This window comes from Callorhinus ursinus, unplaced genomic scaffold, assembly GCF_003265705.2.
Source record: "Callorhinus ursinus isolate GAN/ISIS: 27379988/994484 unplaced genomic scaffold, GSC_fseal_2.0 scaffold106, whole genome shotgun sequence".
Classification (NCBI taxonomy): domain Eukaryota; kingdom Metazoa; phylum Chordata; class Mammalia; order Carnivora; family Otariidae; genus Callorhinus; species Callorhinus ursinus.
In genome coordinates, this window is record NW_027397168.1 from 6,771 (window position 1) to 19,688 (window position 12,918).

General features: G+C 51.3%; 1 protein-coding gene and 1 long non-coding RNA gene across 5 annotated transcripts; one reads left to right on the forward strand and one right to left on the reverse strand.

Annotated features, from left to right (window-relative positions):
- Positions 1–205: 205 nt before the first annotated feature.
- Positions 206–4,940, reverse strand: LOC112806620 (leukocyte immunoglobulin-like receptor subfamily A member 6). 3 transcript variants are annotated; one of them, XM_025848995.2, is made up of 7 exons: positions 4,672–4,940; positions 4,414–4,449; positions 3,963–4,247; positions 3,510–3,809; positions 3,002–3,283; positions 2,403–2,702; positions 206–556 (listed from the first exon to the last, which is right to left on the reverse strand). In XM_025848995.2, the coding sequence occupies exons 1-7, from the start codon at positions 4,718–4,720 to the stop codon at positions 420–422; spliced, it is 1,389 nt and encodes a 462-aa protein (XP_025704780.1). In that variant the 5' UTR covers positions 4,721–4,940; the 3' UTR covers positions 206–419. The 3 variants fall into 3 exon arrangements, with proteins under 3 accessions (XP_025704780.1, XP_073745450.1, XP_073745451.1); XM_073889350.1 differs by lacking the exon at positions 206–556 and adding an exon at positions 1,824–1,924 and having other exon boundaries at positions 4,672–4,852; XM_073889349.1 differs by lacking the exon at positions 4,414–4,449 and having other exon boundaries at positions 4,672–4,853.
- A 105-nt stretch (positions 4,941–5,045) lies between these two features.
- On the forward strand, positions 5,046–12,206 carry LOC112806642 (uncharacterized). 2 transcript variants are annotated; one of them, XR_012377078.1, is made up of 3 exons: positions 5,046–5,615; positions 6,554–6,657; positions 9,164–9,854. It is a non-coding gene; the product is annotated as an uncharacterized lncRNA (long non-coding RNA). The 2 variants fall into 2 exon arrangements; XR_012377077.1 differs by lacking the exon at positions 9,164–9,854 and adding an exon at positions 10,513–12,206 and having other exon boundaries at positions 5,047–5,615.
- Positions 12,207–12,918: the final 712 nt, after the last annotated feature.

Here is a 12,918-nt window from a genome sequence, read left to right on the forward strand (position 1 = left end):
TATTCAGTATTTAAAACAGAGTCTGTGTTCTGAGCTGAAGAGTACTCACACAAGGGAATAGAGAAAAAAGTATTCCATGAAGGTGGACCAGAGCATGAAGGTAGACCCAAAGATACCATGGGGGATGTAGCCTCATGTCATAGGGTTGAGGAAAGAAGGAAGCCAGTCCAGAAGACGTCAAGGAAAAGCCAGGAAGGAAAAGTGCTGGGGAGTGAAATTACCACAGTTTAATTGCAGAAGAGCCACTACAGCACCAACCCAGACATTTTCCTGCACCCAAACCATGTTTGTACCCAGACTATTCTCAGCAGAATGCTTCTCCAACTTATGCCCAGATTTTCTTCCAGAAACGCTTGGTATCATCAATTTCATTTTCAAAGTTCCACCTCACTGAAAAGTCAGTCTTCTCTCTCTTACATTTATGTCCTGGCTGCATCTTGGGGTCTTCTCTGACTGTGCCCAGCTTGAAAGAGCAGCACTCCAAGAACCATCAGGATCAAGGCAGAGATCCCCAATCGGATGAGATTCTCCACTGTGTAATCTTGGCTGTTTGAGGCTAGAGATTGTGGACAAAGAGATTGTGGTGGTCAGGGCAGACTGAAATCACCCTGGCATCCCTGCATGTCCCTGTGAGCCCATCACATAACTGAGAATTTCTCCTGACTCATCCCTCTTGGATGCTGACTTGTTTTGTGATGGTCTGAGGGTATCAGCTACACCTGAGAGTCAGAAATAGAGCCTGTGGTTGAGAAGACATAGTAATGCTGAAGTATTCCCTTCTCTTATCTCCAGCGAGTCCCTGAAACTAGCTAATGTCATCTCAATCCCTTGAGGTGAGCATCTCCAGAGTCTTACCTTCCATCTAACTAGGAGACAATAATAAACACCTGAGGCTTCATTTTGTCCTGAGAATCAGGAACGTGGAGGAGTGGAAGGCTGGGTCTCTCTTTTTATCCCTGCACACCAGCCAGCTCCTTCTGGTCCCTGACTTATGACGATATATTTCCACAGCACTTTTCATCTTTATCCATCCCATCTCTTCTCTTTGAAAATAAATGATGAATTATGTACCACACATCGGGCATTTTTCTAGGAGCAAGGATTACCATAATTCACATCAACTCTAATTTTTCATTCATTTGTTGTCTAGACTGAAGACAGATATGAAACAAGCAAAAGGAATGATCAATGATAAAAGAAAAAACTCAAATGAGCACATGGACAAATATACAGAGATCTATAGATATGAGCTTGGAATATCAAGAAATATCAGGTAACACTAGGGTTGGGGGAGGGAACACTAAACATAAATTCTTATGGAAGATGTTTTGGAGGATGACCTGATCCATCTGACAACCTGGTGCTCGTGGAAATTGGGCAGAAATCCAGCTTTTCTCTCTTTCCTTTCCATAATGCCAAGGGTTACTGGTGGAGACAGGATATGTTAAGAGTAGAGAAGTCCCAAGAAAGAGGAATTCCTGAAACATCTTTCAGAGAATTCACTGGTACCAAATTTCTGATCTGATTTAGTCTTCTGAAACACAGGATAGGATTCAGCCTATGATAACTGGGAGAACAAAGTCTCAGATATGAATAGAATTTTGTCAATGTCTCAATCAAGAGTGGCCGATCCAACTCAGCTTGGGCTATGACTTCCAGGGATTCCCCAGCCTCCTGACCTGAATATGAGAGGCACCCTTTATTGTGCTCTACAAATTGGGGGTCTGATTCCACAGGTGCCACGATAGTCATACTTTCTAGATATCAGCACCAAGAACAGAGACAGAGTAACTCTTTTCTCTGCACCTGAACTGGGCTTCTTCATGCTTTTCCTCTCCCACTGACACGCAGTGGGCCCTCATGATCTCAGTATTGCTGGACACATGATGTCCCTCCCTTCAAGGCCCTCTCCTGGCCCCAGGACCTGTGGGAACAACCCCTATGTAAGTACATGAAGTGCAGAGGATCAGCGAATTTCAGCCCAGGACTGGGAAGACTGTCTCCTCTAGGCTAAGAGGTCTCTCTTCCCAGCAGACATGAAGATTGTCCATGGGGGTGAGGGCCTGAAGACTTGAAATGCTCCTTGGAAGAAGAAGGAGGCTGTGGGGCTGTGGGGGCTCTTCATGTCCCCCTCAGCCTTACTGCTTCCCCTCAAAGTTCATTCTTTATAACCTTCAGTCTCCTCCCTGCACAGTCCTGGCCCTGTCTCTGTCATCTGGTTGGGGTAAGACATGGAAATGGTATGGGACTCTCTGACTTTTCCATCCCCCACAGAGAGGGATCACCCAGTGGCTGAGCTCCCTGTTGTTATTTCCTTCCCATCCCAGCCCAGAGCTCTCCAGGAACAGGGCTGTGACTCAAGCATCTGAGCCCTCAATGGACATGGGGTGTGGGCTCCTCACCTGAGACCAGGAGCTCCAGGGGGTCACTGGGCTGTGACAACAGGTAGGGAGAGTTGCTGTGTGAGCTGTAGCACCTGTAGGTCCCCTCGTGGTCTGAGGTCACAGGACTCAGGGTGAACTTGACCTGGTTAGGTATCACTGTGTCCTGCAGATGAAGGACCTGGGGAGGAGCCAGGGACCCCTCCTTGGACAGGTGGAAGCTATCAAACAAGACCTCAGAGCGACACTGCAGAGTCACGTTCTCTCCCCAGGACACTGAAGGCCCTGGCTGGGCTGAGAGGGTCGGTTTCTCATACATTCCTGGGGGAGAGCAAGGTCGTGACGTGTAGAGCCACCCCTCCCCACACGCCCTTGACCCTGAGCTGGGGACCACCATCCTCTCTCCAGAGACTCTCTGTGGGGCCCCCTCTCAGCACCTCTTGTCTCTCTGAGTGGGCGTCCTTTATCTCCATGGCCCTCACTGTCCCTCTCTCAGGCCCGGTCTCTAGACCACGTCTCCATATCAGCCTGTGCTCCTGACCCTTTCCCTGGACCCCATCACCCAGGGGCAACCGTGTTCCCAGGCCCTGAGTCGGGACGTGGGGCCGGGGGCTCCTCACCTGTGATCAGGACGTCCAGAGGGGCACTGGGTGCCGACCACGTGGAGGAGAGCTTGTGTCCACAGTAGCATCTGTATCGGCCCCCGTGGGAGCGGCTCACAGGGCCCAGGGTGAAGTTGGGGCTGGGTTGCCCGTCTAGACACTGGGGAGCTCTGAGCTCCTCATCCTTGGTCAGAGCGAATCTGTCAAAGCCAGTCTCTGAGCGACACAGGAGGCTCAGGCTGTCTCCAGACTGCACCAGGGGGCCCGGCTGGGCCGAGAGGGAGGGCTCCCTGTAGACACCTGGCCAGAAGGGGACAGTGGCACTGAGGGGACTCACACCCAACTTTGGCCCAGGGCCTGCCGTGAGGCTCGTATGGGTCCCTCCCAAGGCCTCCCACCTGTGGGTCTGGCCCCAGGACGACCTTGTCACCCACCCCCCATCAACCCCAGGGCTCCACTGGGCATATGGCTTAGGTCAGTCATCTGGGCCCAGGAGGTAGATGGGGTGAAGCAGGGGCCCCCTCACCTGTGACCTGAAGGTGCAGAGGGTTACTGGGCTGTGACCACAAATATGGGTACGATTCGGGAGAAATGTAGCATCTGTAGGTCCCCCCATGGGAGGTGTTCACAGGGCCCACAAGGAAGACTGCCTGGTACCGCTTCCGACGGAACGTCAACTCCAGGTATTGGGGCACATCAGCTCCCCCCTCCTTCAGCAGATGGAATGACCCCCGTGGCCACGGTGAGCTACAGGAGAGGGACACATTCCCTCCCGAGGCCACCACAAGGGTTGGGTTGGCTGAGAAGGAGGGTGCATCATACACTCCTGAGAGAGAAGGAAGGAGCTGTTATAGGGGCCATCAACCCATGTACCCCATGGACTGTGGACTGTGAGCAAGGGGTCCCCCTGAGGCCACACTCCATTCTCTTCTGCCTGGAGGAGGGCCCCCAGGGGGAGGGGACCAGCTCCTGCCCTCACCTGTCACCACCAGGGTCAGGAGGTCACTCCCCTGTGACCAGCTCTTCCCTCTCTGATATGCACACTGGTATTTCCCTGAATTGTGTGAGCTCATGGATGCAAAGGAGACACTGGCCCTGTTGCTGGAATCCTGTGAGGTCTTCATGGGCCAGGATCCATGGACACTCTCTTTATACAGATAGTAGACATCAGCCTGCAGAGACGCCTGACACCAGATGGTCACAGGGCTCCCCTTGGTGACCATGGGGCCAGGATCAGCCCAGATGGAGGGTTTGGGGAGGGTCCCTGGAAAGGAATCAGATGGAGTTGCAAGGGTGCCCTTCTCTCTTCAGTTTCCCACCTGTCGCCCCAAGGCCCTTCCCACACCGGTCACCATCAGCCCTGACCCTCTGCACCCTCCAGCTGCCCAGGGGGTTGTTGGGCAGAAGCAGGAGGTCTGGGGAGGACTTACCTGTCCGTGCCTGGTCCCACAGGCCCTGACACAGCCCTGGAAGAGAGTTCCTGTGAGTGCGTCCCCCACCCACACGTAGCTGCTCCAGGCCTGGTTTGGGCCCCTGGGTACTGGGGTCACATCTGGGGCTGAGCACACTCCTTCCCCCAGAAGTTCTGCCCCCACTGATCCTCCACAGTCCTGAGATCTCCCAGGGACCAGGACCTGGGGGCTGGGGGGGAGGGCAACCCCATCCCTCCTCATTTCCAGAAAGCTCACCAAGGTAGAGAAGGGCAGTGGGGGTCAGGGTCCCAGCGCTGCCTCCCATGGTCCTCAGCCGTGCAGACAGCTTATAAAGTCCTCAGAGTGTGATGGACGGACAGATGCACAGGGTGTGACCCAGCCCAGGCCCCGTGTTGCTGGTCACATGTCCCGGATGGATGGCCTCACAGGAAGCGGGACAGCCCCTCCAGGGCCTCGCTCTGCTCTCCCTGAAGGGTGGCCTGAGAGCAGCAGGTCCTGGAACTGTTCAAAGCAGATGTGAGTCTCCCCAGACCACACTCACTCCGCCTCCTCCCCACCAAGCTCAAGTCCAGAGCATAGCACCGGTCCCTGCACATGAAGCCTGGGGAGGTAGGGCAGGGTCTGGGAGCCAGCCCACTTTCAGTTCCACTTCTACCCCTTACTCACACAGAGGCTGTGTGACCTGGGCTGTGACACTTCCCTTTCCTGAGCTTCTGTAAATGCAAATTTTCGTCCTTCCTCCCACCACACTGACAATCAGCCAGTGATTAGTGAGCAGTGACCACATCCAGTCATGGCACCAGGCGCTGGAGATTCATTGGTGAGGCGGCAGACTCCTCTGTAGGACTAGTGAAGCTGTGATTAGTGACAACAGAGAATACAAACTGTTGACAATGGGAAATTTGGCCATAGTTTTGGTAACCTGTGGAGAAAGACAGAAACCAAGGACAGAGAGGTTCAGAGACAGGTGGACATCTAGCAAGCTGAGTCACGGGATCGTGGGAACTCTCTGGGATTGAGAATACAATACAAGATGGGGCGAGCACGAATGTGCTGAGTGGTGTCATCCTTGCCCCGGATGGTGACCTCTTCTGGAACTGCATCCTCAGGGAGTGGGGGGCCTGCTCCCACACAGGCTTTTAATGCCCCACACGTGTTCCTGGATTTTACCTCCAGGAAGCAGGAAAATCGTCAGTAAGGTAATGTGTGAACAGATTGCTGTTGTGTGGAGATCACCACTACGGAGGCCACGTTCTGTAGGAGGGTGGTGTGGATACTCAGCAGTGATAACACACTGAGCTTCAGCTGCTGGCTACCTGATGAGCTCATCGACATTCTAAGTGGTGTCTGTGGTTTCTTGCGAGCCACTCACAGAATCCCAGTAACACAAACACATTCACAGTTGGTAGGAAGAGCCAGCAATAGTTCTTTTTTTGTTTTCATGGCCTAGAAGGTTTGGAAGGAGTCTGCTCTGTTGAGATTGTCTCCACCAGCACACCCCAAGAAGACACACATGTAGTTATAACTGTTTGTGTGTTGTGTGTGTGTCTGGAGAGGGGAGGTGGTGAACTGGGATGAGTTTGCTTGTGGGGAGGAGTGGGCCTTGCCGGGGCTGGAAAGGGTAGCTCAGCCTGGTCATCAACATGTGCAGGGGCAGGTGTAGACCTGGGTCATTGGAGTAAGGTGGAGACAGGTGGACAGGTTTTGTGCAGGGGAGGGGCAGTGACAGGTAGGTTTGCGGCCATGAGAATAAGAGAGTTCCTCAGGGGGTGAGGGCCTGGAGGAGAAGCAAGAGAGGGAAGGCTGATGGTGATTCCAACAGGATGTCTCCAGTCTTCCACTGATCCTGACTGTGGTGTGGATGGGTTCATGGAAAGAGGGCTCTGGGGCAGAACTCTTTGGAGACGTCATCATGTGTGACATGGAAGGGAGTGATGAATGGAGAGCTCTCCCATGCTCTGCCTTGTTTGACTGGAGGAGCCAGTGGGGCTATCCAGGATGGGTAACCCCAGAGAAGGATGGGGAACATGTTTATAAGACTGTTAACTGATTCACAGAGGGAATGACCACCTGGCTCTGGGCCTGGGTTTGTGGTTTGTTTCCCTCACACACTTCCTCTCTTTTGACTTCTCTCCAGCAAAAACCGAGTCATTCCTGCCTCCCCACTGCCTCTTGTCCTCCAGACATGAGCTCTTCTGGATTCTACCTCCATGCTTTGTGCAAATCACTAGCTGGATGCAGGTAATGCTTGTTAATCCATCGTCAGTTGGTGAACATTTGATTGTCACCACCTTTTGTCTCTTGTGAGTCCTTCTATGAACATACTTGCATAGGTGTCTGCTCAATTACCTGGATGCAATTCTTTTTCTTCTCTGTTTTTCATTGTGGTAACAGGAGCGCTTAGCATGAGACCTACCCTCTTTACAGATTTCTGTGTCAGGACCCTATTGTTTGCTCTAGGCATGGAGTTGTCTGGGGATCTCTAGAACTGTCTACCTTGCAGAACTCCAACTTATGCCCAGAAGTGGAATTTCTTGGTGACATGGTACTTCTGGGTTCAAGTTTTTAAGGATCTGCCATCTCTCGATTTCATGTAACTTGCACCCTACAAGTAATGCATTAGGTCTGTGTGCTCATGCCCCCTGCCATGATTGATAGTGCACCTTAACTGTTTACATCTCATCTGGAGTCCTGGAACTCCAGTCTTGTGATTTCACTGAAACTGGGCCAAGAGAAATAGAAATAATCATTCCACATAAAATGCAGGGAAACCTGGGTGCACTTTGGGGCTACCAGAGTGGCATTAATGCATCCTATGTTGACTTGTACTGTTTTGTGACATCAGTTCTGCACATTCCTCCCCATAAGCCACCTCACAGTGGTACCTTGAAGTTACCTGTGAAGGGAGGAGATACACCAGAGATACTGGCCAATGCCACGAACCAGCATTTTGCACGGTGGGTTTCTCAGAGGCAGCACAGACCAGGCCATCTGGTGGAAGTGAAAGGCTGATGGATGCACAGAGGGTACTGGGGCATCTCATGGATTTATCTCTTTCAGGCTGCATCTTTTTATGCCAATTTATGATTCATTAAAACAGCCTGCATTATCTGAACTGAAGAGATGGAGATGCCTTCATGGACCTTAAGGTGTATGGTGATTAGAAGGGAGGAAAATGTATTACCTGAAATTGTACCAGAGCATGGCAGTGTATGGAGGTGTGGACTGAAATCTGCCATGTGGGTATAAGCTGGTTTCACGAAATGGGGAAAGATGGGAGCCAGTGAAGACAACTCAACAATGGTTTGGAAGGAGAGTCCACGGTTTAATGGCAAAAGAGTGCATACATTGTCCCCACACTGGAGCCATGACTCCTCCTCCTCACAATGATCTGCAGACGGTTCACACAGCACTTGCCCCACATGCGCTTCCAGAACCTCCTGGGCACACAAGGTGTATTTCCCGGGCTCTGCTATTCTGATCATTGCATTGTTCTCTCTTGTATCTCTTGTGTTTACCTCCTGGCTGCATCTTGGGCTCTTCTCTCACTGTACCAAGCCTGAAAGAGGAGAATCCCGAGGACCACCAGGATCACTGCAGCCATGCCCATGCGGATGAGATTCTCCACTGTGTAATCTTGGGTGTGGGAGGCTAGGAATTGAGGAGAGGTCACAGAGGTCAGGGCACACAAAAATCACCTGGGATCCTGGATGTCGACCCAGGGCACCCGCCTCCCCTTGACAGCACTTAACCCTCCATGCCATCCCCATAACTGAGCCTTTCCCCTACTCTCCAGTGTTGGTGTCTGCCTTGTTTCGTGATGGGCTGATGGCATCAGCTGCTTCTGAGAACCATAAAAATGTGGGGGGAAATGAGGTGCTGTTGGGACTCAAACTTGTCCCCTGGGCTGTGTGTTCTTGTACCTCCCCCATTTCTCATGATATACCTAACATAGAGTCCCTAATGAACACTTTCTCTGCTATAGAAGGATGCCCTTTGGCCTCATTGGATTCCTTCTGTCTCCTTGTGTTTTATGAATTGAGACTTCATTTCTGAGTCCCATTGGAGCAGAGTCTTCCTGTGTCCCCTAGCTCAGAAATTTAGTGTGTAAAATCATCTCTCAATATAGAAATAATTGAGCTATTCAATTTCTGTGTTCATTCTGAGCATGTAAGTTACCACTCGTGGATAAGAGAACTTGCGTTTTTCAACAATCAGGACCCAGTGTTCATGGGTGAAGGGTTGGTCATAAATATATATATGAATATATTGAGAGAGAGTGAGAGAATTCAATGTGTACCATATAGGTGTTAGTTATTTGAACTATCCTAGGTAGGATATCACCATCACCAAAACTATCATCATCATCCTCATCACCACCACCATCATCAACACCATCATCATCACCATTACCATAACCACCACCATCACCACCACCATCACCACCATCATCATCACCACCATCACCATCATCATCACCACCATCATCATCATCACCACCATCATCACCATCATCATCACCACCATCATCATCATCACCACCACCATCATCACCACCATCGCCACCATCATCATCACCACCATCACCATCACCACCACCATCACCATCACCACCACCATCACCATCACCACCATCACCATCACCAGCACCATCATCACCACCATCATCATCACCACCACCACCACCATCATCATCATCATCACTGTCTGCCTCCTTCTCATCTCTTTCTCTATCTCTGTCTGTCAGTCACGAAGAACTCTGAAAACTGCCGAAAGATTTCAAGGAAGAACACCAGTCATTTGATTTTTATCTTCAAAGACAGCCCCTCTCACCTCAAACCCTCAAGGAACAGAGAAAATAAGTGTTGTTATAAAACTGGTGAACACAAAATTAGGTAATCCTGCAAATCTAATTTAATCCATTCACATAAAAAACAAAAAGATAAAGAAGTACAGATGAATTCTAATTATAAATCTCCATGTGGAAATTTTAAATAAGCTTTAACAATTCAGAAAGTATGAATGAAGCATAGACATCATTCAGTGGGTTAATATCCAAATGTTTGATACCAAGAAGTCTTTTAAATGTGTCTCACTAGGGCTATGAAATTCAAAGAATAAGTCAGGAAATGTACAAGCCCAGAAAAAATTCCATTCCTAATTTGTATTAAGAAAATAATATTTTTTTCCTAATAAGACCTGAATGTAACAGAGAAATGGACTGAAGCAGACAGTTTAGTATTGCTATATACATAAAAATACAGATTTTTAAAATGCGTTTGACTTAAAACAATTAAATAATTTGGGCTATCAACTAAGATGTTTTCTTAAAGTAACACTTAGATTCGTGTTAACATCTTACTTTGTCATCATTATCATGAGATATTTGCTACAAACAACACTGGTGCACAATCTGGAAATAAAGAGATAAGTTTCAATTTTTTTGAGGTTGATATAATGATTATCAGTTAATCAATGGAGATCAATTGTGAGGCACCTGAAAGGTGGTGTTTCTGTACTAAGTTAATAGAATATAAAATTAATATAACCAAACCAGTATCATTGTTATATATACTTAACTATTAGTTAGAAAGTATTAAGAAATAAAAAATCTACTTATAAATGAATAAAAATTGAACACTTTTTAAGATTCAAGTGTAGACAATTTGATGAAAGAAAAAACTTCAGAATGCACCTGCATCATTTATAAAGCTCGTTTCTAAGCATGTTTTATTAAAAAAAACTTCATAATCATAAATTACTCTCTATAATGAATATATACATTTCATCTAATCCCAATGAAATTGGATAATTTTTTTTAAAGATTTTATTTATTTATTTGACAGAGAGAGACAGCTAGAGCAGGAACACAAGCAGGGGGAGTGAGAGAGGGAGAAGCAGGCTCCCCACTGAGCAGGGAGCCCGATGTGGGACTCGATCCCAGGACCCTGGGATCATGACCTGAGCCGAAGGCAGACGCTTAACGACTGAGCCACCCAGGCGCCCTGGATAATTTTTTAAGCCATAAATCCTCATAACGTAAATTTGTATCTGCAGAAATCGCTTTTTTTTAAAGATTTTATTTATATTTGACAGAGAGAGACACAGCGAGAGAGGAAACACAAGCAGAGGGAGGAGCAGGCTTCCCGCGGAGCAGGGAGCCCGATGCGGGGCTCGATCCCAGGACCCTGGGATCATAACCTGAGCCGAAGGCAGACGCTTAACCACCGAGCCACCCAGGCGTCCCTCTGCAAGGACAGCTTTAAAAGTTCTGAGAAGCAGGCACAGGGACATTGGACAAACATCCACACACAATGCAGAGTGGACACAAATTGCACACGGACACGTAGTGCAGCGTCCCTGGGGACTCCCGTGAGCCGGGCACGGCCCCTCCTCCGTCTCAGGTGTGCACCGAGGGGCATGGAGGCCCCCAGGTGAGCACAGGGGGCGGTAGAGAGGTGCCCACAGGCAGGGAGCCTTCTCTTTAGGACAGTGTCTGGTGAGCTCCACCTGCGCCTTCAGAAAATCCCACCTTAGTCTGAGTAGCTCCAGGCCTGGTGTGAGAGGGCTCCACGCCTCCTCGGGTGTGGGTGAGGGGCTCCATCCTCAGGGTCTCTTGGAAATGGGAAATAAGAGCTGCCAAGGAGGTGTCTGTCTGTCCTCTACAACTGTCCCAGACTCCCCGCATCCTCCCTGGACCCCAAGCGCTGCGAACCCTTTCTATCCTCTATCCCACACTTTCTCCAAACCTGGCTGGAGGCCTAGGAATTGCGGCATGCTGACAAGCGGCAGGTGGTTTTTAGGAGAAAATCGCAGTTTTGTGTGGGATGAGGAGGGCCTGAGATGCTAAATCCATGGGGATGTCCTAATCTCCGCTGTCTCCATCCTACTGGTACTTCCTCTTGCTTTGCTGAGACCCGGGCCTGATGGACAAAATCACGTGCACCTGCGTCTCCCTCGGCTTCCCAACCGTTCCCAGATCCGAATTCCTTGGAGAGGCAGGGCCGTGAAGGTCAGACAAGAGGTCACTGCAGCCCCCGGCCCCGCCCCTTTTCCGAGGGGGCACGCCCTTCTCAGAAGCTCCCCCTCCCAGAGAGATGAGCTCCTGCAGAGCCGCCCCTCGACGCATTCTGCGTGCCCAGCAGGGGAGCTCCTACCTCGCCCCCGCCTCTGGCTAGTAGCCAATGTCCTGCTTCTGAGCGGGAGACACCAGGAAGTCAGTGGGTGGGGCCCCTGCCTTGTCACCTGTCTGACCTCATTTCCTCTCAGGGTCGTGGCATCTAGGTCCGTGCCCTTCCCTCCTCAGTCCTGTCCGAGACTGCCGGGATCGCGCTTCGCGGGGCAGGAGGCCCATTCCCACGCGCTCCCGGGTGGACCCGCCTCTGTGGAACTGCCCTTGGCGATCCCTTTATGGCATCCTGTCTCAGACTTTCCTGTAGACAGGGCACTGAGCTGCCCTTTTCTGCTCAGAGAGGACAGGGACCACAGGGACCTGCCCCAAATCACCAACTCAGGGAGCGCTGAGAACCCTCCCCTCCCGGCGAGTGCCACCCTATACCTCATAATCCGAGGGCAGGGAGGTGAGGAGGTAGGCTCCTGAGCTCCGCCCTCACTCACTCGACCTGGCTCCTGCGTCCCCGGCTGGGCCCCCAGCCTCTCCCTCTGCCGTGACCACCCCGGCCCTTCTCCGCCGGCCTCGGAGCCCCTGGAGCCCCGGAATGGTCCTGCCGTTTCTACCCGGCTCCCAGCCCTCCTCCTGACAGACTGGGAGAAATTATAACCCCCCTGGACAGAAGCCCCTGTGACTCAGCAGCTGCTGAGCTGGGACCTGGGGGGTGGGGCGGAGGTGGGGGCTGGGTCTCTAGAGGATCCTGGGCCAAAGGACAGTAGCTGGCTGGGGGCTGGAGCTTCTCCTAGAGACCACATCTCTGCTCCCGCTCTTCTCCCTCGTCGGCTCTGTGGCTCGGCCTCAGAGCTCCTGAAGCGTTGTGGCCCCCAGGTGTCTCTGCTGGACTCTCAGCCGCCCTCCCCCCCGAGATGCAAGATCGTTTCTGAGTATTGGGGGGCATTAGATCCTTTGAGGGGCTCTCAGAACTGACCTGCGGCAGTGTGTGCTCCTTCTGAGCAAACAGACCCCAGGGGCACACCGATGTTGAGCGGTCCTGTGGATGGGGGGGGTTGGGGCTGACCCAGGAGTCCCCATCTCATTCAGACTTCTCCTACACCTGCCCCATGGACTCCCCAAGACCTTCCAGCTGCCTACCTGGCACCTTTAGACCCAGGAGAGGGGCAACGGGTGGGAGGGCCTCTGTTGGCCTCCTTTGAGCTGAGGGGCAGATCTTCCTTTGAGTGACCCTCCCTTGCAGCACCCCCCTCCCAGCCCAGCCCAGGTAACTCTTGAGGACAGAGCCCTGAATAGACCATCAGGACACAGAAGGGACAGTATTGGGCTCCTCACCTGTCACCACCAGCTCCAGGGGGTCACTGGGCTCTGACCAGCCA